Source organism: Gadus chalcogrammus, chromosome 6 (genome assembly GCF_026213295.1).
Source record: "Gadus chalcogrammus isolate NIFS_2021 chromosome 6, NIFS_Gcha_1.0, whole genome shotgun sequence".
NCBI classification, from domain to species: domain Eukaryota; kingdom Metazoa; phylum Chordata; class Actinopteri; order Gadiformes; family Gadidae; genus Gadus; species Gadus chalcogrammus.
In genome coordinates, this window is record NC_079417.1 from 608,578 (window position 1) to 629,837 (window position 21,260).

A 21,260-nucleotide genomic window follows, 5' to 3' on the forward strand; every position below is an offset into this window, starting at 1 on the left:
AGAGAGAGAGAGAGAGAGAGAGAGAGAGAGTAAGAGAGAGAAGGAGACACAGTGAGAGACAGAGGGGGAGACACAGTGAGAGAGAGAGAGAGAGAGAGAGAGAGAGAGAGAGAGAGAGAGAGAGAGAGAGAGAGAGAGAGACACACAGTGAGAGAGAGAGAGAGAGAGAGAGAGAGAGAGAGAGAGAGAGAGAGAGAGAAAGTCCATGCAGTGCCCTGCTCTCTGTCTATGCTGATAGGCCGGTGACCCCCCCTTTCCATTAGCCGCCACTGTGAGAGCCGCAGCTGCAGCTAATCCTTAGCGCCACATGCTACTAAGAACACTTCCTGTTTGACCTTTGTCACATGACCAGGATCAAAGCCCTGCTGGGTCCAGGAGACGACATGATCCTGATAGCTGAGTTTCATCCAATGGGGCGAGCCCGTCGGCCCCCCGAGGGGGTGTGAGGCGCGTTGGAGAGTACCTAAAATGGCTGCCTGGTTTTGTTCTGCTGGGGCTGCGTCCGGTCGTCCTTTAGTCCTCCATGAAGCCAGGCGACTGGGATCATTTGATCCTGTGGTCATGTGATCAAGTGTTGTGTGGTCATGTGATCATGTGGTCATGTGATCATGCGTCCTGTGTCTCCCAGCGAGCTGACCTGGCCGTTGCCCCCCTCACCATCACCTACATGAGGGAGAAGGTGGTGGACTTCTCCAAGCCCTTCATGGGCATGGGCATCAGCATCCTCTACCGCAAGCCCAACACCACCAACGCCGGCTTCTTCTCCTTCCTGAACCCCATGACCCCTGACATCTGGGTCTACATCCTGCTGGCCTACCTGGGCGTCAGCTGTGTGCTCTTTGTCATCGCCAGGTACGTCCCGGACACAAGGTTCTTAGTTACATCCACGTGAGATCCCCGTTCATCTGTGACCAACACGCCCGACCCGCACCATCCTACGCTTATTAATATCCTGTAACCCCTTACCCTAACCCTAACCCTAACCTTCAAACCCTAACCCTACCCCTTACCCTAACACAACCCTAAACCTACCCCCTAACTCTCGCCCTAAACCCTAACACTAACCCCTAACCCTAACCATAACCTTAACACAACCCCAACCCAAACGCTAACCTTCAAACCCTAACTTTAACCTTCATACCCTAACCATTACCTTCATACCCTAATCCTAACACAACCCTCACACTAAACTAGCCCTGACCCTGCCTTCCTTACATCAGGGGGCTGTGATGAAATGGCTAAAGAAATAGCTTGAAAAGCTGAAATGCTTTTCTGCACATTCTTTGTTTCAGATAAGTGTTTGACAACCCGTCTTCTGTAAAGATAACCTGAGGTCATGAGACCTTCTTTAGCTTGAGGAACGTCCTCAGACAAACTCACTGCTCCCTGATGTAGTGAACGGTGGCCTTTGTGACCAGACGGCCCCTGGCTGTCCATGCAGGCAAGAGGAGCCGTCTCACCTGGTTGATCTCTCTGTTCCTCCATGGTTCTCTGTTGTCACTGGTTTTGTTTTGGAGGAGGTTCAACCCTTTCCTTGTGTGCAGTGGAAGCCAAATCCAAAGCGCCTGCTGCCAGCTCAACTCTTTCCTCCATTCTCTGTCAAATCCAATTTCCTGAATCATTCATTGCGTTTTGGAAATGTTTTGAAAGGAATACATGACATACCTGCAAAGCAAAAGAAAAGGGCTTTGACATTTATGTATTATTCTTGAAACTGAAAATCACCCCATTTCTCCCTGGGATGATTTCCCTCAGCAGGCAGGGACGTCTTTGATCTGCATTTGCTTAAAAACATCCATGGCATTAATCAGTGGTAAATATATAATGATGGGAGTGGATGGCTGTAATTGGCTTAAAGTGATTTACATTTAACACACTTTTGTAACTCACAGCCGCCACACAAAATAAGCCATTTTATGAATATTCCGGAAACAGAAAAGAGGCAGTAATTTGGTGAAATGTCACCGGCTTCCTACTCGTCATGGAAGGCTATTGTTGGAGGATTCAGTCGCTGTTTATTCCAATTGGCTCTTGAGGAAGTTAAGATGTGCAGCTGAGAGCAAACAGCTGCACGGTTCAACCGCCGAAGTGGATTCATTTGAGCGCGTGGCGTGCGTGCGGCCATGCATACCGATCCTGGTTTATGCGTTGCGTTTGGTTGTCTTTAAGAGGCCATCAGAGACTGCGAGGGGCTCAGGGAGGGATGGAGATATCTTCCAGGGCAGGGAATAGAAAGCGACAGCTAAAAGGAGATGTCATAGTAGTGAATTATTAATGTTCGACTGAGGAACGATCTGCTCTAACAGATTAAACGGAGGTCGCTCGCTGACGGTAGCGCCGGCTTTTGTTTTACATCAAACTGAATAACCTTTTAATCACTCATACGGTCAAACTATATCGGCACAAAGCTTTTCTTTTTCTGCCTTCTTCTCAAAGGAGACGCAGGAGGGCCTCGTTTCCTTTGATCCAAACGGCCTCACCTTGAGGGCTGATGCGTTGTTTAGCTGACTCACCTCTCAGACCGCTGGTCAGCTGACTCACCCCTCAGACCGCTGGTCAGCTGACTCACCTCTCAGACCGCTGGTCAGCTGACTCACCTCTCAGACCGCTGGTCAGCTGACTCACCTCTCAGACCGCTGGTCAGCTGACTCACCTTTAGGACCGCTGCGTTGGTCAGCTGACTCCATCTGCCACTGCCTCTTCCATCGTAGATCTAATGTCTCAGGGAACCAGGCTGTCAGAAACCTTATAACTCAAGCAGTTTGAGTTAGGGTCCCCACCGCGCTGGGGAGACCGTCCACCCACCCCTCAGAGAAGCCCAGCCGACCCGGGGCGGCCTGGGGTACGAGGCCCTGTCGATGTCACATCCAGAGAACAGTTCTTACTGCTAACCCTAACCCTCTGCACATCGAGAGAACAGTACTTACTGCTAACCCTATTTCACATCCAAATAACAGTTATTAGTGCTAACCCTAACCCTATGTCACATCCAAAGAACAGTCTCACTGCCAGCTCTATATCACATCCAAAGAACAGTTCTCACTGCTAACCCTATGTCACATCCAAATAACAGTTCTTACTGCTAACCCTAACACTATGTCACATCCAAATAACAGTTCTTACTGCTAACCCTATGTGACATCCAAATAACAGTTCTTACCGCTAACCCTATGTCACATCCAGAGAACAGTTCTTACTGCTAACCCTAACCCTATGTCACATCCAGAGAACAGTACTTACTGCTAACCCTATGTCACATACAAAGAACAGTTCTTCCTGCTAACCCTATGTCACATCCAAAGAACAGTTCTTACTGCTAACCCTAACCCTATGTCACATCCAAAGAACAGTTCTTAGCCCTAACCCTATGTCACATCAAAAGAACAGTTCTTAGTGCTAACCCTAAGTCACATCCAAAGATTAGTTATTAGTGCTAACCCTAAGTCACATCCAAAGAACAGTTCTTACTGCTAACCCTAACCCTATGTCACATCCAAAGAACAGTTCTTAGCCCTAACCCTATGTCACATCAAAAGAACAGTTCTTAGCCCTAACCCTATGTCACATCAAAATAACAGTTCTTACTGCTAACCCTAGGTCACATCCAAAGAACAGTTCTTAGTGCTAACCCTAAGTCACATTCAAACAACAGCTCTTAGTGCTAACCCTAACTCCATGCCCTTTTCATTATGAATAAACCTAAGATGACAAAAGCTGCAGCTCTATCAGTGTTGAAATATTAAAATAGTCTCCATTTATTAAACCTATGCCATATTTTGTATAGTGATAACTTGACTTGATTCACATTCAGCTCAATGTTGGCCCCTGTCCTCTACATTTTTATATTTAAATTGAAATGTTTTGGTCCCTAACTGTAAATACACACTCGGGGTTCAGTGCCACGTCTAAAACACACTTTCACCATTGAGGCAGAGTTTCCTTTGCTAAATGTGTTTTGGAAGGCTAGCAGGCTAATCATAGCTCTGCTCGTGGACAGCTGTCTGTGGAGAGGCTTCAACCCCACATTATCTGACGCCGGCACCATCCAATTTCACCAGCAGCGAGCGCTTTGGGAAAAAAACATGGAAAAGTCACAAAATGCAGTTTGAAAAACTCTTCAACATCAGGGAGGAAAGAAGGTGACATTTAGCATGTCTTATCTCCGCTAGCGGGCTGGTGTTGAGGGATTATTGGCGCTCGTCAGTGGATGTCTTTGCTAAACGCCAGAGATACTATAAAATGAAAGATCTGCTGATTTCTCTGCAGTCGTCGCTTGATGTCTAAAATAGTTTGAACACATTTTTTGCCTTAAGTAAGAAGAAGAGATATAATCGAAATAAACCATTGACTACGGTTACCGAATGGACGATGAAATAAAGGACAATATTGGGACCCTCAACTTTTTAAAAGATCACCTAAAGATGACAACAGTTTTCCGAAAAAACTTGGAAAATAACTAAAGGCAAAACGCCCTGGTTCCATTCCCACGCTGGTGCTATGCTACATGTCATTCCCACGCTGGTGCTATGCTACATGTCATTCCCACGCTGGTGCTATGCTACATGTCATTCCCACGCTGGTGCTATGCTACATGTCATTCCCACGCTGGTGCTATGCTACATGTCATTCCCACGCTGGTGCTATGCTACATGTCATTCCCACGCTGGTGCTATGCTTCATGTCATTCCCACGCTGGTTCTATGCTACATGTCATTCCCACGCTGGTGCTATGCTACATGTCATTCCCACGCTGGTGCTATGCTACATGTCATTCCCACGCTGGTGCTATGCTACATGTCATTCCCACGCTGGTGCTATGCTACATGTCATTCCCACGCTGGTGCTATGCTACATGTCATTCCCACGCTGGTGCTATGCTACATGTCATTCCCACGCTGGTGCTATGCTACATATCATTCCCAAGCTGATGCTATGCTACATGTCATTCCCACGCTGGTGCTATGCTACGTGCTAAGCCTTATTCCCCTTTTCTTCAACCCTCTTCTCAGCCTCATCCAGACATAAGGTCCCATTAGTTGGCCTCAGTCAGGGAGCAGAACAAAGAGCATGTGTTCAGTGTTGGTCTATCCCTCCAGGTTCAGCCCCTACGAGTGGTACGACGCCCATCCCTGTAACCCCGGCTCCGACGTGGTGGAGAACAACTTCACCCTCTTCAACAGCTTCTGGTTTGGAGTGGGGTCCCTGATGCAGCAAGGTACGGCAGCCCAGGCCCTCCGTCCTTCTCCCCCCAGCTCCACCACCTCCTCCACCTCCTCTCCCTACGTCACCTCCTCCTGTACCTCCACCTTCCCCGGCTGTGTGCTTTCAGCCCCCTCCGCCCTGCTCGGAGTAGGAGACGCAGGGCTGACAGCAGTGAGCGGAGCTCAGCCCTACAAGACAGGAGCGAGTTGTTGTGACTCCCCCACTGCTGGATGGGGGGGGGAGCACTTGTCAGAGGTTGTCAGGCGTGGAAGGGAAGAGATCGCTGTGTTTGTTTCTCCATCATAACCCTAGTGGTTCACAGCGCTACAAAGAGAGAGGGCCTGAGAGCACATCGTGTCTGACTCATGTCAGCTGTTTGGTACGCTAGGAGCAGCCACATTGAGGCTAGTTTAAAGATAGGCTACTGTAGCATATTGCTAGTTTAGTAGCCTGATGCAAGTGTAGCATGAGGCAGGCTAGTGTAGCCTGGGCTAGGGTAGCATGAGGCTAGGGTAGCATGAGGCTAGCGTAGCACGAGGCTAGTGTAGCCTGGACTACTGTAGCATGAGGCTATTGTAGCATGAGGCTAGGGTAGCATGAGGCTAGCGTAGCATGAGGCCGACCTGCTGTGGTCAAACCAGATGTAAAATATGTCTGGTGGTATCTATATCAGATCTAGCGATATATCTATATTCGGTATTCAAAAACCCATCCAATTCATCTATCCTTCCATCCATCTCCAGTCCATCCATCCATATACCTGTATATATTTATTTGATGTGTTACAGAGCTAGGTACCTGAAAGTGATGGAGGTAACAGAATACCTCGGGTCAGCCGGTTATGTGAGGCTGTGTCATATTTATAGTTTTCTCTGTAGCTCCACAGAAACAGAAGAACAGTCATTGAATACGATCCTCAGTGTCTCCTTTTAAACACGGAACCCTTTTAAACCAAACAGTATAAAAGCAGACGTTTTTACCCCGAGTGATTCTGTACGGCCTGTTATGAGATTATAACGCTCATGAGTCAGACACTCCTGTTCAGCTCTGTCCTGGAAAACGGAAACACTCAGTTGAGACAGGTGGCGGTGTGGCTTAGGAGCAGTTAGCGTAGCTGTTAGCGTAGCTTAGTGTCACTGCTTGACGGAGAAAAGGTTCAAACTCTCTTTAAGATGCCTCCATCTGGCTGGGCGGAAGTTTGCGCCCAAACACAGCAAGATAATGTTACTATTTTCCAGCCATATATATAAATATGTACTGTATGTTTACATGTAGATATGAATGCATGTATATATATATGTATATTGTGTCGTTTTATTACCCTTCTTATCCTCGATGTGACGGGAGTTTCAGAAGTGCTTTTAGTTTCTATTGTGTCTGAGGGCTCTTAAGGGCCGCTGCTAATCGCTGCTACGTTCACCTCGGGCCTCTGAGGGCCCTCCCGAGGGCTCCCCCTGAGGGCCCCCCCTGAGGGCCCCCCCCGAGGGCCCCCCCGAGGGCCCCGTCAGTACACAGGAGGGGCCCTGAGCCAGCTCCCCCGGGAGGAGACGACGGCTTCAGGGTGGAGGACAGAGGAGCACGCTCAGCGGTCACCTGGCGCTACACCGTGCTAACGCTAGCGCTTCACCGTGCTCACGCTAGCGCTCCACTTAGCTAACGCTAGCGCTCCACCGTGCTAGCGCTTGACCGTGCTAATGTTAGCGTTCCACTGTGCTAACGTTAGTGCTGCACCAAGCTAATGCTAGCGCTTCACCGAGCTAACGCTAGCGCCTCACCGTGCTAACACTTGCGCTTGACCATGCTAACACTAGTGCTCCAACGTGCTAACGCTATTGCTCAACCGTGCTAACGCTAGCGCTCAACTTAGCTAACGCTAGCGCTCCACCATGCTTATGCTAGCACTCCACTGTACTAACGCTAGCGCTCGACCGTGCTAATAAAAGCGCTCCACTGAGTTAATGCTAGCGCTTCACCGAGCTAACGCTAGCGTTGCGGGGCTAGCAGAGTACTGTGAGGAGAGAGGAGAGGAGGAGGCCCAGTGAGGAAGGAGGAGAGGAGGAGCCACAGTGAGGAGAGAGGAGAGGAGGAGGCCCAGTGAGGAAGGAGAGAAGGAGAGGAGAAGGCACAGTGAGGAGAGAGGAGAGGAGCCAAAGTGAGGAGCAGGAGGAGGCCCAGTGAGGAAGGAGGAGAGGAGGAGAGGAGGAGCCACAGAGAGGAGAAGAGGAGCCACAGTGAGGAGAGGAGGCACGGTGAGGAGTGGAGGAGCAGGAGGAGGCCCAGTGAGGAAGGAGGAGAGGAGGAGTAGGAGGAGCCACAGTGATGAGAGAGGAGAGGAGCCACAGTGAGGAGAGAAGAGAAAAGGAGGCACGGTGAGGAGAGAGGAGAGGAGGAGCCGGAGGTGCCGTGGTTCTCAGCTGATGCTTCGGCCCTGGAGGGAGCGCGGTGTTCAGCAGTTGGTAGCATAGCGCTAACACCGCGGAGCTAATACCGCAGAGCACTGGATCAGGTGGACCAGCCCTCACAGCGGTCTGATACCAGAGCAGGGTGAGTCTCCTCCTCATGGACCAGAGGGCCATCCCCTGGAGGTCACGCTGGATGATCTGCTGAAGGCAAGGCTACCGGCTACAGGCTACAGGCAACAGGCTACAGGCTACAGGCTACAGGCTACAGGCTACAGGCTACAGGCTACAGGCTACAGGCTACAGGCTACAGGCTATCTGCTACCTGCTACAGGCTACCTGCTACAGGCTACAGGCTACCTGCTACTGGCTACCTGCTACAGGTTACAGGCTACAGGCTACCTGCTACTGGCTACCTGCTACAGGCTACAGGCTACAGGCTACCTGCTACCTGCTACCTGCTACAGGCTACAGGCTACCTGCTACCTGCTACCTGCTACTGGCTACTGGCTACAGGCTACCTGCTACCTGCTACTGGCTACAGGCTACAGGCTTGTGTTGGTCTCCACCTCCTCTCCTCTTGTGTTGGAGCTCCTCCCCACCTCCTCTCCCCTGGTGTGTCCTCCTGGTGTGTCCCCCTGGTGTGTCCCCCTGGTGTGTCCCCCTGGTGTGTCTCCCTGGTGTGTCTCCCTGGTGTGTCCTCCTGGTGTGTCCCCCTGGTGTGTCTCCCTGGTGTGTCTCCCTGGTGTGTCCCCCTGGTGTGTCTCCCTGGTGTGTCCTCCTGGTGTGTCCCCCTGGTGTGTCCCCCTGGTGTGTCTCCCTGGTATGTCTCCCTGGTGTGTCCCCCTGGTGTGTCTCCCTGGTGTGTCCCCCTGGTGTGTCGCCCTGGTGTGTCTCCCTGGTGTGTCTCCCTGGTGTGTCTCCCTGGTGTGTCCTCCTGGTGTGTCCCCCTGGTGTGTCCCCCTGGTGTGTCTCCCTGGTGTGTCTCCCTGGTGTGTCCTCCTGGTGTGTCCCCCTGGTGTGTCTCCCTGGTGTGTCTCCCTGGTGTGTCTCCCTGGTGTGTCCCCCTGGTGTGTCCTCCTGGTGTGTCCCCCTGGTGTGTCCCCCTGGTGTGTCTCCCTGGTGTGTCTCCCTGGTGTGTCCTCCTGGTGTGTCCCCCTGGTGTGTCCCCCTGGTGTGTCCCCCTGGTGTGTCTCCCTGGTGTGTCTCCCTGGTGTGTCTCCCTGGTGTGTTTGTCAGGGCGTCATGGACGCAGTCGTCTCACGCTGCTGCCGCCAAACGTTGTGACAGCTGCTGAAATGGAAGCGTTTGGTTTGACGCAGCAGCCGAGGCCAGCGACACATGAAGCCTGGCAGCTCGTCCAGAGTCACAGACCTCGGAGGAAACACCACAAACACTTGGAGAGGAAGCCGGGCTGTCACAACAAACATGAGTCCCATCATAACCCACCGAGGGCTGGGAAACCGTCGGCAACACGCTGGAATCCAACTCAGGAATAAACTGTCATTCATGCATGGTTCATTAGCTTTCATTGTAAAGCCAGGTGTAAATGTGGGTTAGCTGAGTCCTGATGATGTCCAACGTTATAGACAGGAACGGTCCTGCTGAGGTCAGAGTTCACAACAGGAAACGCCCTGGTGATGTGAGAGTACGGCCAAGGATCTCCCCGATGATGTCAGAGTACGGCCCAGGATTTGTCCTGAAGATGTCAGAGTGACATACAGGAGGTTTCCTTGTGATGTCAGTGTGAGCTGCTAGCAGGAGAAAGAGAAGATGTTTTATTTTTCAATCTCCCGAGTCAAAGGAAAAGTGAAATGACTTTCAGAAGAGAGTTAGAAAGCTATCAGAGCAGCGCTAGGGCGCACAGAGCCTCCACCCCAACGTAAAGCTTTCATATCACCACTCAACATGAAGGGAATTTGATTTATTTTTCTCTACAAAATAGTTTTCACTGAGATAGAGGCGCCTTGGTGCAGTTGTACATGAGCAGTGATACCTCTGAAGCAAGGTGATAACTAATGATCAGCATAATAATCTGAATTAGACTTTATAGTGATCCATAACATGTTACGGTACGGAGAGAAACTACAACAGAATCTTAGAAGACTATATTACATTTGTGCTCCATCTTGTATGTATTGTGTGTATTGTATTTTGCTCCCTATCCGTCCTCTGAGATGAACAGTATCTCATTTCATCTCATCTTCAGAAACTCACTTTATCCCTACCTCTCTCTCCTCCTCCACCTGGAGAAGAAGGAGCCAGGAAAAGGAGGAAGAGGAGCCTCGGCCTAAATAATCTCTGGAAGGACGCTTATATTACAGGAGAAATATTACAGGAGACACACGTCCTTCTGAACAGAAAACATAAAGCACATTGACACGCTTTTATTTTGTTCTTCAAGGAAAAACCTAAAGCATATTGACAAGCTTTTATTTTGTACTTCAAGGAAAAAACCTGAAGCACATTGAAGCACTTTTATTTTCTTGGCACTCCACGTCCAATCTGCTGTGTATCTGTTAGAGCGCGGCGGTGCCAATGTTCTCTGCTGACAACAGTATTTTATAGCGTGAGCGTGGATTCACTCGGCCGCGTGTTGTCCTCTCTCTCTCCGTCCGCCGGCCGGGTGAGCTGCTCTCCTCGGAGAGGGCGTTGTGCCGCCGTCTCAGCCTTTGTGAAAACACAAAGGACGAATCCAATCAAATTTAGCGAGGAGGTTAAAACCTGACCACTCACACCCCCACCCCAACACCTCCCCCAGTGGGCTGGTTACTCTTCAGAATTGGCCTCATAAATCTTCCGTGTAGAGGAGAGGAGGGTGAGGAACCCAAGGGCATGTTAGAGGTTGTCAGAAAGCAGAGCTAAAGTAACTTTGACACCTCCACACAGTCAGGGACATGGTAAACACTACGCTGATATCCCTCTGCAGTCACTGAGCTCTACCACACGGAGAACAATACAGCATCAGTGAACTGAACCACATACAACACAGTTAAACACCCAGTAAACAACGTTCAATATGGAGGAAGATCTTACTTTACATTGGCAGGAGAGAGACACCGTTTCACACAGGGCGTATGTTCCACCTGACAGAGAGACCGTTTCACACAGGGCGTATGTTCCACCTGACAGAGAGACCGTTTCATACAGGGCGTATGTTCCACCTGAGAGAGAGACCGTTTAAGACAGGGCGTACGTAGCACCTGAGAGAGGGAGCGTCTGAGCGGTGAACCGGAACCTGCCTTGTGTCTGTGCTCTGATTGGGCGGTTCCTGACCCTGCCTTGTGTCTGTGCTCTGATTGGGTGGTTCCTGACCCTGCCTTGTGTCTGTGCTCTGATTGGGCGGTTCCTGACCCTGCCTTGTGTCTGTGCTCTGATTGGGTGGTTCCTGACCCTGCCTTGTGTCTGTGCTCTGATTGGGCGGTTCCTGACCCTGCCTTGTGTCTGTGCTCTGATTGGGCGGTTCCTGACCCTGCCTTGTGTCGTGGCTCTCCCCAGGTTCAGAGCTGATGCCCAAGGCCCTTTCCACCAGGATCATCGGGGGCATCTGGTGGTTCTTCACCCTGATCATCATCTCCTCCTACACCGCTAACCTGGCCGCCTTTCTCACCATCGAGAGGATGGACTCGCCCGTGGAGTCCGCCGACGACATCGCCAAGCAGACCCGCATCGACTACGGCGTGGTGAAGGACGGCGCCACCATGACCTTCTTCAAGGTCAGCAGCACAGGGTTCAAGTTGTTTAACACCTGAGACGGAGGCAGAATCAGATAAACGTTGTGTATACAGCGCTTTTTCAACAAAGTGCTGTACAAGGGAGATTACACAACAGTTATCGGTCCTTTGTTTAGAAGAAGAAACCAGAGGAGATGCCCCGCTACTTGGTTAGGAGAAAGCTCAACTAATGAGGTATGTTTAAAGAGGTTGTTTGAACATTTGGACGTTGAGGACACCCCTCTGGCAGACAGTTCCAGAGAGGAGAAGCAAAAGATTGATTGCAAATTTAATCCAAACCAACCGAAAAAGTAGATGATGATGATAGGCTTTTCCCCTGGTTTGATTGTGTTTCCCAGGTTCAAAACATTTATATTTCATGGTGAAAACCAACTCGTATAAACATGAGAATCCCTCATAAGGCTTACTCCTCTCTTCACAGAACTTTCCGTCTCCTTACAGTGAGCCTGTTGGCCGCCCAAACAGAATCAATACCCAGTGAATATATGTATGTGAGCTACAGTATGGAGCTAATCCCCAGTCAGAGCATTCTGCTTCTCCTACCCTTCTCCACAGCGTTTGAAATTCTTCCCCCATACTGATTTTTTTATTTCAAACTTTCAGCTTTGGCCTGCAGGGTTTTGACATATTTTTTTATTATTTCTGGATCAGCCTCAGATGCTCCTGTTGTTTTTGCTGAATAACTCAATCCACAGTTTTCTGAGAAGGAAAAAGATAATGCACATTCCTGTGGAAGGTCCGGCATTGCTGACGGAGTATTCTGAGGTGGTGGATAGTATGTTTGTTTACACACTGGAGCTAACTCTGGGATGGTATTTGTTGGTAAATGTTCGACCTGCTGTACCTCATAATATTTTATTCTATTTTTATTTCCTATTCTTATTCCTAATTGGATTTCACTCTGCATCAAACATACAGGGGAAAAAGATAGCTATACATCTTGATATACATGTGACAACTTTTTACTTGTTTTTCGGATTTTATCTGTAAAGATTTACATTTCAGAACGGGAGCAGAATTAAAGTAGATAAAGATGAACCCCCGGCCTCTCTCTGGTCCGCATCCTCACTACTGTATGAAGATACACTAACCCACTGTTCTGAATCCACTAACCCCCTTTTCTGAATCCACTAACCCCCTGTTCTGAATCAATTAACCCCCTGTTCTGAATCGAATAACCCCCTGGTCTGAATCCACGAACCCCTTGTTCTGAATCCACTAACCCCCTGTTCTGAATCCACTAACCCACTGGTCTGAATCCACTAACCCCCTGGTCTGAATCCACTAACCCCCTGTTCTGAATCCACTAACCCGCTGGTCTTAATCCACTAACCCCCTGTTCTGAATCCACTAACCCCCTGGTCTTAATCCACTAACCCCCTGTTCTGAATCCACTAAACGCCGGGTCTTAATCCACTAACCCCCTGGTCTGAATCCACTAACCCCTGGTCTGAATCCACTAACCCCCTGATCTAACCTGTATACATATACTGATATATACTGATGAGGACACTAAGACACTCAGTTTGTCATGGCCTCTGTTTGACTCGATATGACAAACCAGAATATGATCTTTCTGGCCGCCCTGAGCCCTATAAGAACTGAGATGTTACACAGCTTCATTAATGTCACAAAAACATACCTGACTAGAGCCACTTATGCCAGAAATATTAGTCCAGCGCATTTGGTTTGTTCCTCCACACAGACGATACAAGACATGTCCGCTCTGAGGGTCCTTTGGTCTCCCCCTCCCAGGGCATTTAAATGTGACCAGACATGGCCGCTCTGAGACTCATCTCCCTGGATTAGACGTGGTGTGATTGTGACCCTCTTGTGAAACGGCGTGACCACATGTCCTGATACCATGCGAATCGAGGCCGGGCCCCTCTCAGTACACAGAACAATAGACTCACGTTAGATAGACTCAAGTTAGTTCAACCACAGACTGAAGATCACGATGGCTAATCATCTGAAATAAGTCCTCCTTTTGGATGAGTGTTTTAAAGATGTGTTTAGGTCAGTAGAACAGACTTTATATTACCAGGGCGTCATTCAAAGTGTTTTTCTTGATCAAACTTTGTCATGGAGAAGAGATGTTCCCCTCGGAGGGTCAGTCCGTTTTGGAAGAGGTCTCTGAATGTTTGCTTAATGTGAACACCTTCAGTGGTCTGGTCGCCATGGCAGCCGGGCCGAGAGAAGAACCAACTTTTTAATCTCTTCTGAAACATGGTTCTACCCTCTTGCTTTTATCTGGTATCCGTTTTCCGAAGTTGTAATATTTGTAATAATGTGTCCTTTTATCTGTTATTTTATTACTTTAGATTTGACCAATCTGATCCAGATTGTCCCTACGTATTTTTTTAGATCTTTAACGTATTTTTCTCTCTACAAAAGGGACTGTCTGAGATTATCTCTGTTTTTGAAAGGGGCTTAATTATTAAAGTTATGATGATTAAAAAAAAGCTTCTCCTCTAAAGCGTTGCTCATGATTCTCCCATCAGAAGTCCAAGGTGTCCACCTTTGAGAAGATGTGGGCGTTCATGAGCAGCAAGCCGAGCTCGTCGCTGGTCAAGTCCATCGAGGAGGGCATCCAGCGGGTGCTCCGCTCTGACTACGCCCTGCTGATGGAGTCCACCACCATCGACTACATCACCCGCCGCAACTGTAACCTCACACAGGTGGGGGGCATCATCGACAGCAAGGGCTATGGCGTGGGCACGCCCCTCGGTAAGACCAACCGGCCAATCGGCATGCTTTATACTCACACGCCTGTCAAATGTGGGATCAGCACCGAGATGGAACCCGAGCGAGGAGAACAAGGTTCTTCGGAGGAGCTCACCGTCTCCCGCTGCTTCGTTTCAGGATCTCCCTACAGGGACAAGGTGACCATCGCCATCCTGAGCATCCTGGAGGACGGCCGGCTGCACATGCTGAAGGAGAAGTGGTGGAGCGGCACCAGCTGCCAGGGGGAGGAGCGGCGGGAGAGCGGCCCCATGGGCATCCAGAACCTGGGCGGCATCTTCATCGTGCTGGCCTCCGGCCTGGTGCTCTCCGTGTTCGTGGCCATCGCAGAGTTCGTCTACAAGCTGAGGAAGACGGCCGAGCGCGAGCAGGTAGACGGTCTCCCCCGGGAGTTCACCACGAAGGTCGACTCACCTTGATTCAGATCCTTATTAAGGCCTAGGGGACGATGTAGTAAAGGGTTAGGGTTAACCCTAACCCTAACCCTAACCCTAACCTCACCATGACTCAGATCCTCCTTAAGGCCCAGGGGACGATGTAGTAAAGGGTTAGGGTTAGGGTTAACCCTAACCCTAACCCTAACCCTAACCCTACCTCACCATGACTCAGATCCTCCTTAAGGCCCAGGGGACGATGTAGTAAAGGGTTAGGGTTAGGGTTAGGGTTAACCCTAACCCTAACCCTAGCCTCACCATGACTCAGATCCTCCTTAAGGCCTAGGGGACGATGTAGTAAAGGGTTAGGGTTAGGGTTAGGGTTAGGGTTAACCCTAACCCTAACCCTAGCCTCACCATGACTCAGATCCTCCTTAAGGCCTAGGGGACGATGTAGTAAAGGGTTAGGGTTAGGGTTAACCCTAACCCTAACCCTAACCTCACCATGACTCAGATCCTCCTTAAGGCCCAGGGGACGATGTAGTAAAGGGTTAGGGTTAGGGTTAGGGTTAACCCTAACCCTAGCCTCACCATGACTCAGATCCTCCTTAAGGCCTAGGGGACGATGTAGTAAAGGGTTAGGGTTAACCCTAACCCTAACCCTAGCCTCACCATGACTCAGATCCTCCTTAAGGCCCAGGGGACGATGTAGTAAAGGGTTAGGGTTAGGGTTAGGGTTAAGGTTAACCCTAACCCTAACCCTAACCTAACCATGACTCAGATCCTCCTTAAGGCCCAGGGGACGATGTAGTAAAGGGTTAGGGTTAGGGTTAAGGTTAACCCTAACCCTAACCCTAGCCTCACCATGACTCAGATCCTCCTTAAGGCCTAGGGGAAGATGTAGTAAAGGGTTAGGGTTAACCCTAACCCTAACCCTAACCCTAACCCTAACCCTAACCATGACTCAGATCCTCCTTAAGGCCCAGGGGACGATGTAGTAAAGGGTAAGGGTTAGGGTTAAGGTTAACCCTAACCCTAACCCTAGCCTCACCATGACTCAGATCCTCTTTAAGGCCTAGGGGAAGATGTAGTAAAGGGTTAGGGTTAACCCTAACCCTAACCCTAACCTAACCATGACTCAGATCCTCCTTAAGGCCCAGGGGACGATGTAGTAAAGGGTAAGGGTTAGGGTTAACCCTAACCCTAACCCTAACCTAACCATGACTCAGATCCTCCTTAAGGCCCAGGGGACGATGTAGTAAAGCACAATGCGCTGGGGTACATAGTGAACGGTAGGTTACATAGTGAACGGCAGGTTACATAGTGAACGGTAGGTTACATAGTGAACGGTAGGTTACATAGTGAACGGTAGGTTACATAGTGAACGGTAGGTTACATAGTGAACAGTAGATTACATAGTGAACGGTAGGTTACATAGTGAACGATAGGTTACATAGTGAACGGTAGGTTACATAGTGAACAGTAGGTTACATAGTGAACGGTAGGTTACATAGTGAACGATAGGTTACATAGTGAACGGTAGGTTACATAGTGAACGATAGGTTACATAGTGAACGGCAGGTTACATAGTGAACGGCAGGTTACATAGTGAACGGTAGGTTACATAGTGAACGGTAGGTTACATAGTGAACGGTAGGTTACATAGTGAACGATAGGTTACATAGTGGATTATAGGTTACATAGTGAACGATAGGTTACATAGTGAACGATAGGTTACATAGTGAACGATAGGTTACATAGTGGATTATAGGTTACATAGTGGATTATAGGTTACATAGTGAACGGTAGGTTACATAGTGGATTATAGGTTACATAGTGAACGGTAGGTTACATAGTGAACGGTAGGTTACATAGTGAACGGTAGGTTACATAATGAACGGTAGGTTACATAGTGGATTATAGGTTACATAGTGAACGATAGGTTACATAGTGGATTATAGGTTACATAGTGAACGGTAGGTTACATAGTGAACGATAGGTTACATAGTGAACGATAGGTTACATAGTGGATTATAGGTTACATAGTGAACGGTAGGTTACATAGTGAACGATAGGTTACATAGTGAACAATAGGTTACATAGTGGATTATAGGTTACATAGTGAACGATAGGTTACATAGTGAACGATAGGTTACATAGTGGATTATAGGTTACATAGTGAACGGTAGGTTACATAGTGAACGGTAGGTTACATAGTGAACGGTAGGTTACATAATGAACGGTAGGTTACATAGTGAACGATAGGTTACATAGTGGATTATAGGTTAAATAGTGAACGGTAGGTTAGATAGTGAACAGTAGGTAACATAGCTGATGGTAGGTTACATAATGAACGGTAGGTTACATAATGTACGGTAGGTTACGTAGTGGATCATGATGTAGTAGATAATGATGTAGTAGATCATGATGTAGTAGATCATGATGTAGTGGATCATGATGTAGTAGGTCTTGATGTAGTGGATCATGATGTAGTGGATCATGATGTAGTAGATCATGATGCAGTAGTTCATGATGTAGTAGGTCATTGTGGATCATGATGCAGTGGATCATGATGTAGTAGGTCATGAGGCAGTAGGTCATGATTCAGTAGGTCATAGTCGATCATGATGTAGTAGGTCCTGATGTAGTAGGTCATGGTTTGCAGTAGGTCATAGTCGATCATGATGTAGTAGGTCCTGATGTAGTAGGTCATGATGTAGTAGGTCATGATATAGTAGGTCATAGTGGATCATGATGCTGTGGATCATGATGCTGTGGATCATGATGTAGTAGGTCATGATGTAGTAGGTCATGATGTAGTAGGTCATGATATAGTAGGTCATAGTGGATCATGATGCTGTGGATCATGATGTAGTAGGTCATGATGTAGTAGGTCATAGTGGATCATGATGCTGTGGATCATGATGTAGTAGGTCATGATGTAGTAGGTCATAGTGGATCATGATGTAGTAGATTATGATGTAGTAGGTCATAGTGGATCATGATGCTGTGGATCATGATGTAGTAGATTATGATGTAGTAGGTCATAGTGGATCATGATGCTGTGGATCATGATGTAGTAGGTCATGATGTAGTAGGTCATGATGTAGTAGGTCATGATTTAGTAGGTCATAGTGGATCATGATGCTGTGTATCATGATGTAGTAGGTCATAGTGGATCATGATGCTGTGGATCATGATGTAGTAGATTATGATGTAGTAGGTCATAGTGGATCATGATGCTGTGGATCATGATGTAGTAGGTCATGATGTAGTAGGTCATAGTGGATCATGATGTAGTAGATTATGATGTAGTAGGTCATAGTGGATCATGATGCTGTGGATCATGATGTAGTAGGTCATGATGTAGTAGGTCATAGTGGATCATGATGTAGTAGATCCTGATGTAGTAGGTCATAGTGGATCATGATGCAGTGGATCATGATGTAGTAGGTCATAGTGGATCATGATGTAGTAGATTATGATGTAGTAGGTCATAGTGGATCATGATGCTGTGGATCATGATGTAGTAGGTCATAGTGGATCATGATGTAGTAGGTCCTGATGTAGTAGGTCATAGTGGATCATGATGCTGTGGATCATGATGTAGTAGGTCATAGTGGATCATGATGTAGTAGATTATGATGTAGTAGGTCATAGTGGATCATGATGCTGTGGATCATGATGTAGTAGGTCATAGTGGATCATGATGTAGTAGGTCATAGTGGATCATGATGTAGTAGGTCATAGTGGATCATGATGCTGTGGATCATGATGTAGTAGGTCATACTGGATCATGATCCTGTGGAACATGATGTAGTAGGTCATGATGTAGTAAGTCATAGTGGATCATGATGTAGTAGATTATGATGTAGTAGGTCATAGTGGATCATGATGCTGTGGATCATGATGTAGTAGGTCATGATGTAGTAGGTCATAGTGGATCATGATGTAGTAGATTATGATGTAGTAGGTCATAGTGGATCATGATGCTGTGGATCATGATGTAGTAGATTATGATGTAGTAGGTCATAGTGGATCATGATGCTGTGGATCATGATGTAGTAGGTCATGATGTAGTAGGTCATAGTGGATCATGATGTAGTAGATTATGATGTAGTAGGTCATAGTGGATCATGATGCTGTGGATCATGATGTAGTAGGTCATAGTGGATCATGATGTAGTAGGTCCTGATTTAGTAGGTCATAGTGGATCATGATGCTGTGTATCATGATGTAGTAGGTCATAGTGGATCATGATGCTGTGGATCATGATGTAGTAGATTATGATGTAGTAGGTCATAGTGGATCATGATGCTGTGGATCATGATGTAGTAGGTCATGATGTAGTAGGTCATAGTGGATCATGATGTAGTAGATTATGATGTAGTAGGTCATAGTGGATCATGATGCTGTGGATCATGATGTAGTAGGTCATGATGTAGTAGGTCATAGTGGATCATGATGTAGTAGATCCTGATGTAGTAGGTCATAGTGGATCATGATGCAGTGGATCATGATGTAGTAGGTCATAGTGGATCATGATGTAGTAGATTATGATGTAGTAGGTCATAGTGGATCATGATGCTGTGGATCATGATGTAGTAGGTCATAGTGGATCATGATGTAGTAGGTCCTGATGTAGTAGGTCATAGTGGATCATGATGCTGTGGATCATGATGTAGTAGGTCATAGTGGATCATGATGTAGTAGATTATGATGTAGTAGGTCATAGTGGATCATGATGCTGTGGATCATGATGTAGTAGGTCATAGTGGATCATGATGTAGTAGGTCATAGTGGATCATGATGTAGTAGGTCATAGTGGATCATGATGCTGTGGATCATGATGTAGTAGGTCATACTGGATCATGATCCTGTGGAACATGATGTAGTAGGTCATGATGTAGTAAGTCATAGTGGATCATGATGTAGTAGATTATGATGTAGTAGGTCATAGTGGATCATGATGCTGTGGATCATGATGTAGTAGGTCATGATGTAGTAGGTCATAGTGGATCATGATGTAGTAGATTATGATGTAGTAGGTCATAGTGGATCATGATGCTGTGGATCATGATGTAGTAGATTATGATGTAGTAGGTCATAGTGGATCATGATGCTGTGGATCATGATGTAGTAGGTCATGATGTAGTAGGTCATAGTGGATCATGATGTAGTAGATTATGATGTAGTAGGTCATAGTGGATCATGATGCTGTGGATCATGATGTAGTAGGTCATAGTGGATCATGATGTAGTAGGTCCTGATGTAGTAGGTCACAGTGGATCATGATGCTGTGGATCATGATGTAGTAGATTATGATGTAGTAGGTCATAGTGGATCATGATGCTGTGGATCATGATGTAGTAGGTCATGATGTAGTAGGTCATAGTGGATCATGATGTAGTAGGTCCTGATGTATTAGGTCACAGTGGATCATGATGCTGTGGATCATGATGCTGTGGATCATGATGTAGTAGATTATGATGTAGTAGGTCATGATGTAGAATATCATATAGTGGGTGATGTTTAGGAGCTTGGATTATGCGTTTGTAGGATAGGGTTGCGATAATAGAGAATAACGACAGATGAAGTGAACATTAATTGAATTAGGCTCCAGCAGGACATAAATCGTGTTTAATCCCACTCTGAGCAGGAAGCAGGCAGCGTTCCTCCATAGCATCGCAGCCTTTCTGTTCAGCCGTGACAGGAAAGGATTTGCGTGACTCTGACTAATCCCAGGAACTTGGCCGCGATAACACAACTTATTTTAAAAGCATTCATTGCAAATTGGAGCATATGAAATTAATCCATTATTAGTCACTGCAAATGTCAGGAGAGCAAATCAGATCTCCTATTGGTGGATTCCAAGGCCTGCGTCTCTGGCTCGCTCGTTAGTGCACGTTAGTGTTAGTGTTAGTGTGTGTGTGTGTGTGTGTGTGTGTGTGTGTGTGTGTCTGTGTGTGTGTGTGTGTGTGTGTGGTGTGTGCGTTTGTGTTTGTGTGGTGTGTGTGTGTGTGTGTGGGAGTGTGTGGGGTTAGTGGGGTTTGTGGGTGTTTGTGTAGTTTGTATGGGTGTGCTTGGACTTAATGACTCACAAAAAAACTGCAAATACACACTCAGGCAAAAGATGCAGGTCCCAAAAAAACAGGTAAAACATGTTTTACCTGTGAAACACGTCAACCATATGAAACATGTAAAACATGGGAATCTTGTGAAACATTTAAAACATGTTAACCATGTAAACAAGAGAAGGGCCATGAGGACTCAGCGGCGTTGCCTTGTGATGCCGCCGCTCCACTTCCTGTCAGACGGTATGAAGCTAAGGCCGCCCTCCTCCTCTCTCTCTCCCCTCCCCCCTCCCTCTCTCGCCCTCCCCCCTTACGCCCAGAGGTCTTTGTGCAGTGCCATGGTGGACGAGATCAGACAGTCCTTCACCTGCGAGAGGCGTGTCAAACACCGAGCCCCTCCCCCTCCTCCTCCGCCGCCACCGCCGCCGAGCAAGATGGACGCCGTGATCAACATGCACACGTACAGCGACCGCCGACTCCCGGGAAAGGACACGACCTGCAGCCCTGGGAGGAGCCACGTGTTCCCGTGACGACCGGCCCGCCGCTGCCCGGGAAGGCCCTCCTGCTGAGCCGGCTGCCGTTCCCCTCGGAGCCTCGGGACAACGGCCTGGACCTCCCCCTCCCCCGCTTCATCTCCCACGGCGACCACCACGGCCCCCACTCCATCTCCCACGGCGACCACCACGGCCCCCTCTCCGTCTCCCACGGCGACCACCACGGCCCCCTCTCCGTCTC

The 21,260-nt window shown here is 48.0% G+C and overlaps 1 protein-coding gene across 1 annotated transcript; it reads left to right on the forward strand.

The window, feature by feature from the left end:
• Positions 1-592: 592 nt before the first annotated feature.
• LOC130384188 (glutamate receptor ionotropic, kainate 3-like) lies at positions 593-21,055 on the forward strand. The gene is made up of 6 exons (XM_056592289.1): positions 593-852; positions 5,097-5,215; positions 11,100-11,317; positions 13,837-14,062; positions 14,198-14,448; positions 20,846-21,055. The coding sequence occupies exons 1-6, from the start codon at positions 593-595 to the stop codon at positions 21,053-21,055; spliced, it is 1,284 nt and encodes a 427-aa protein (XP_056448264.1).
• Positions 21,056-21,260: the final 205 nt, after the last annotated feature.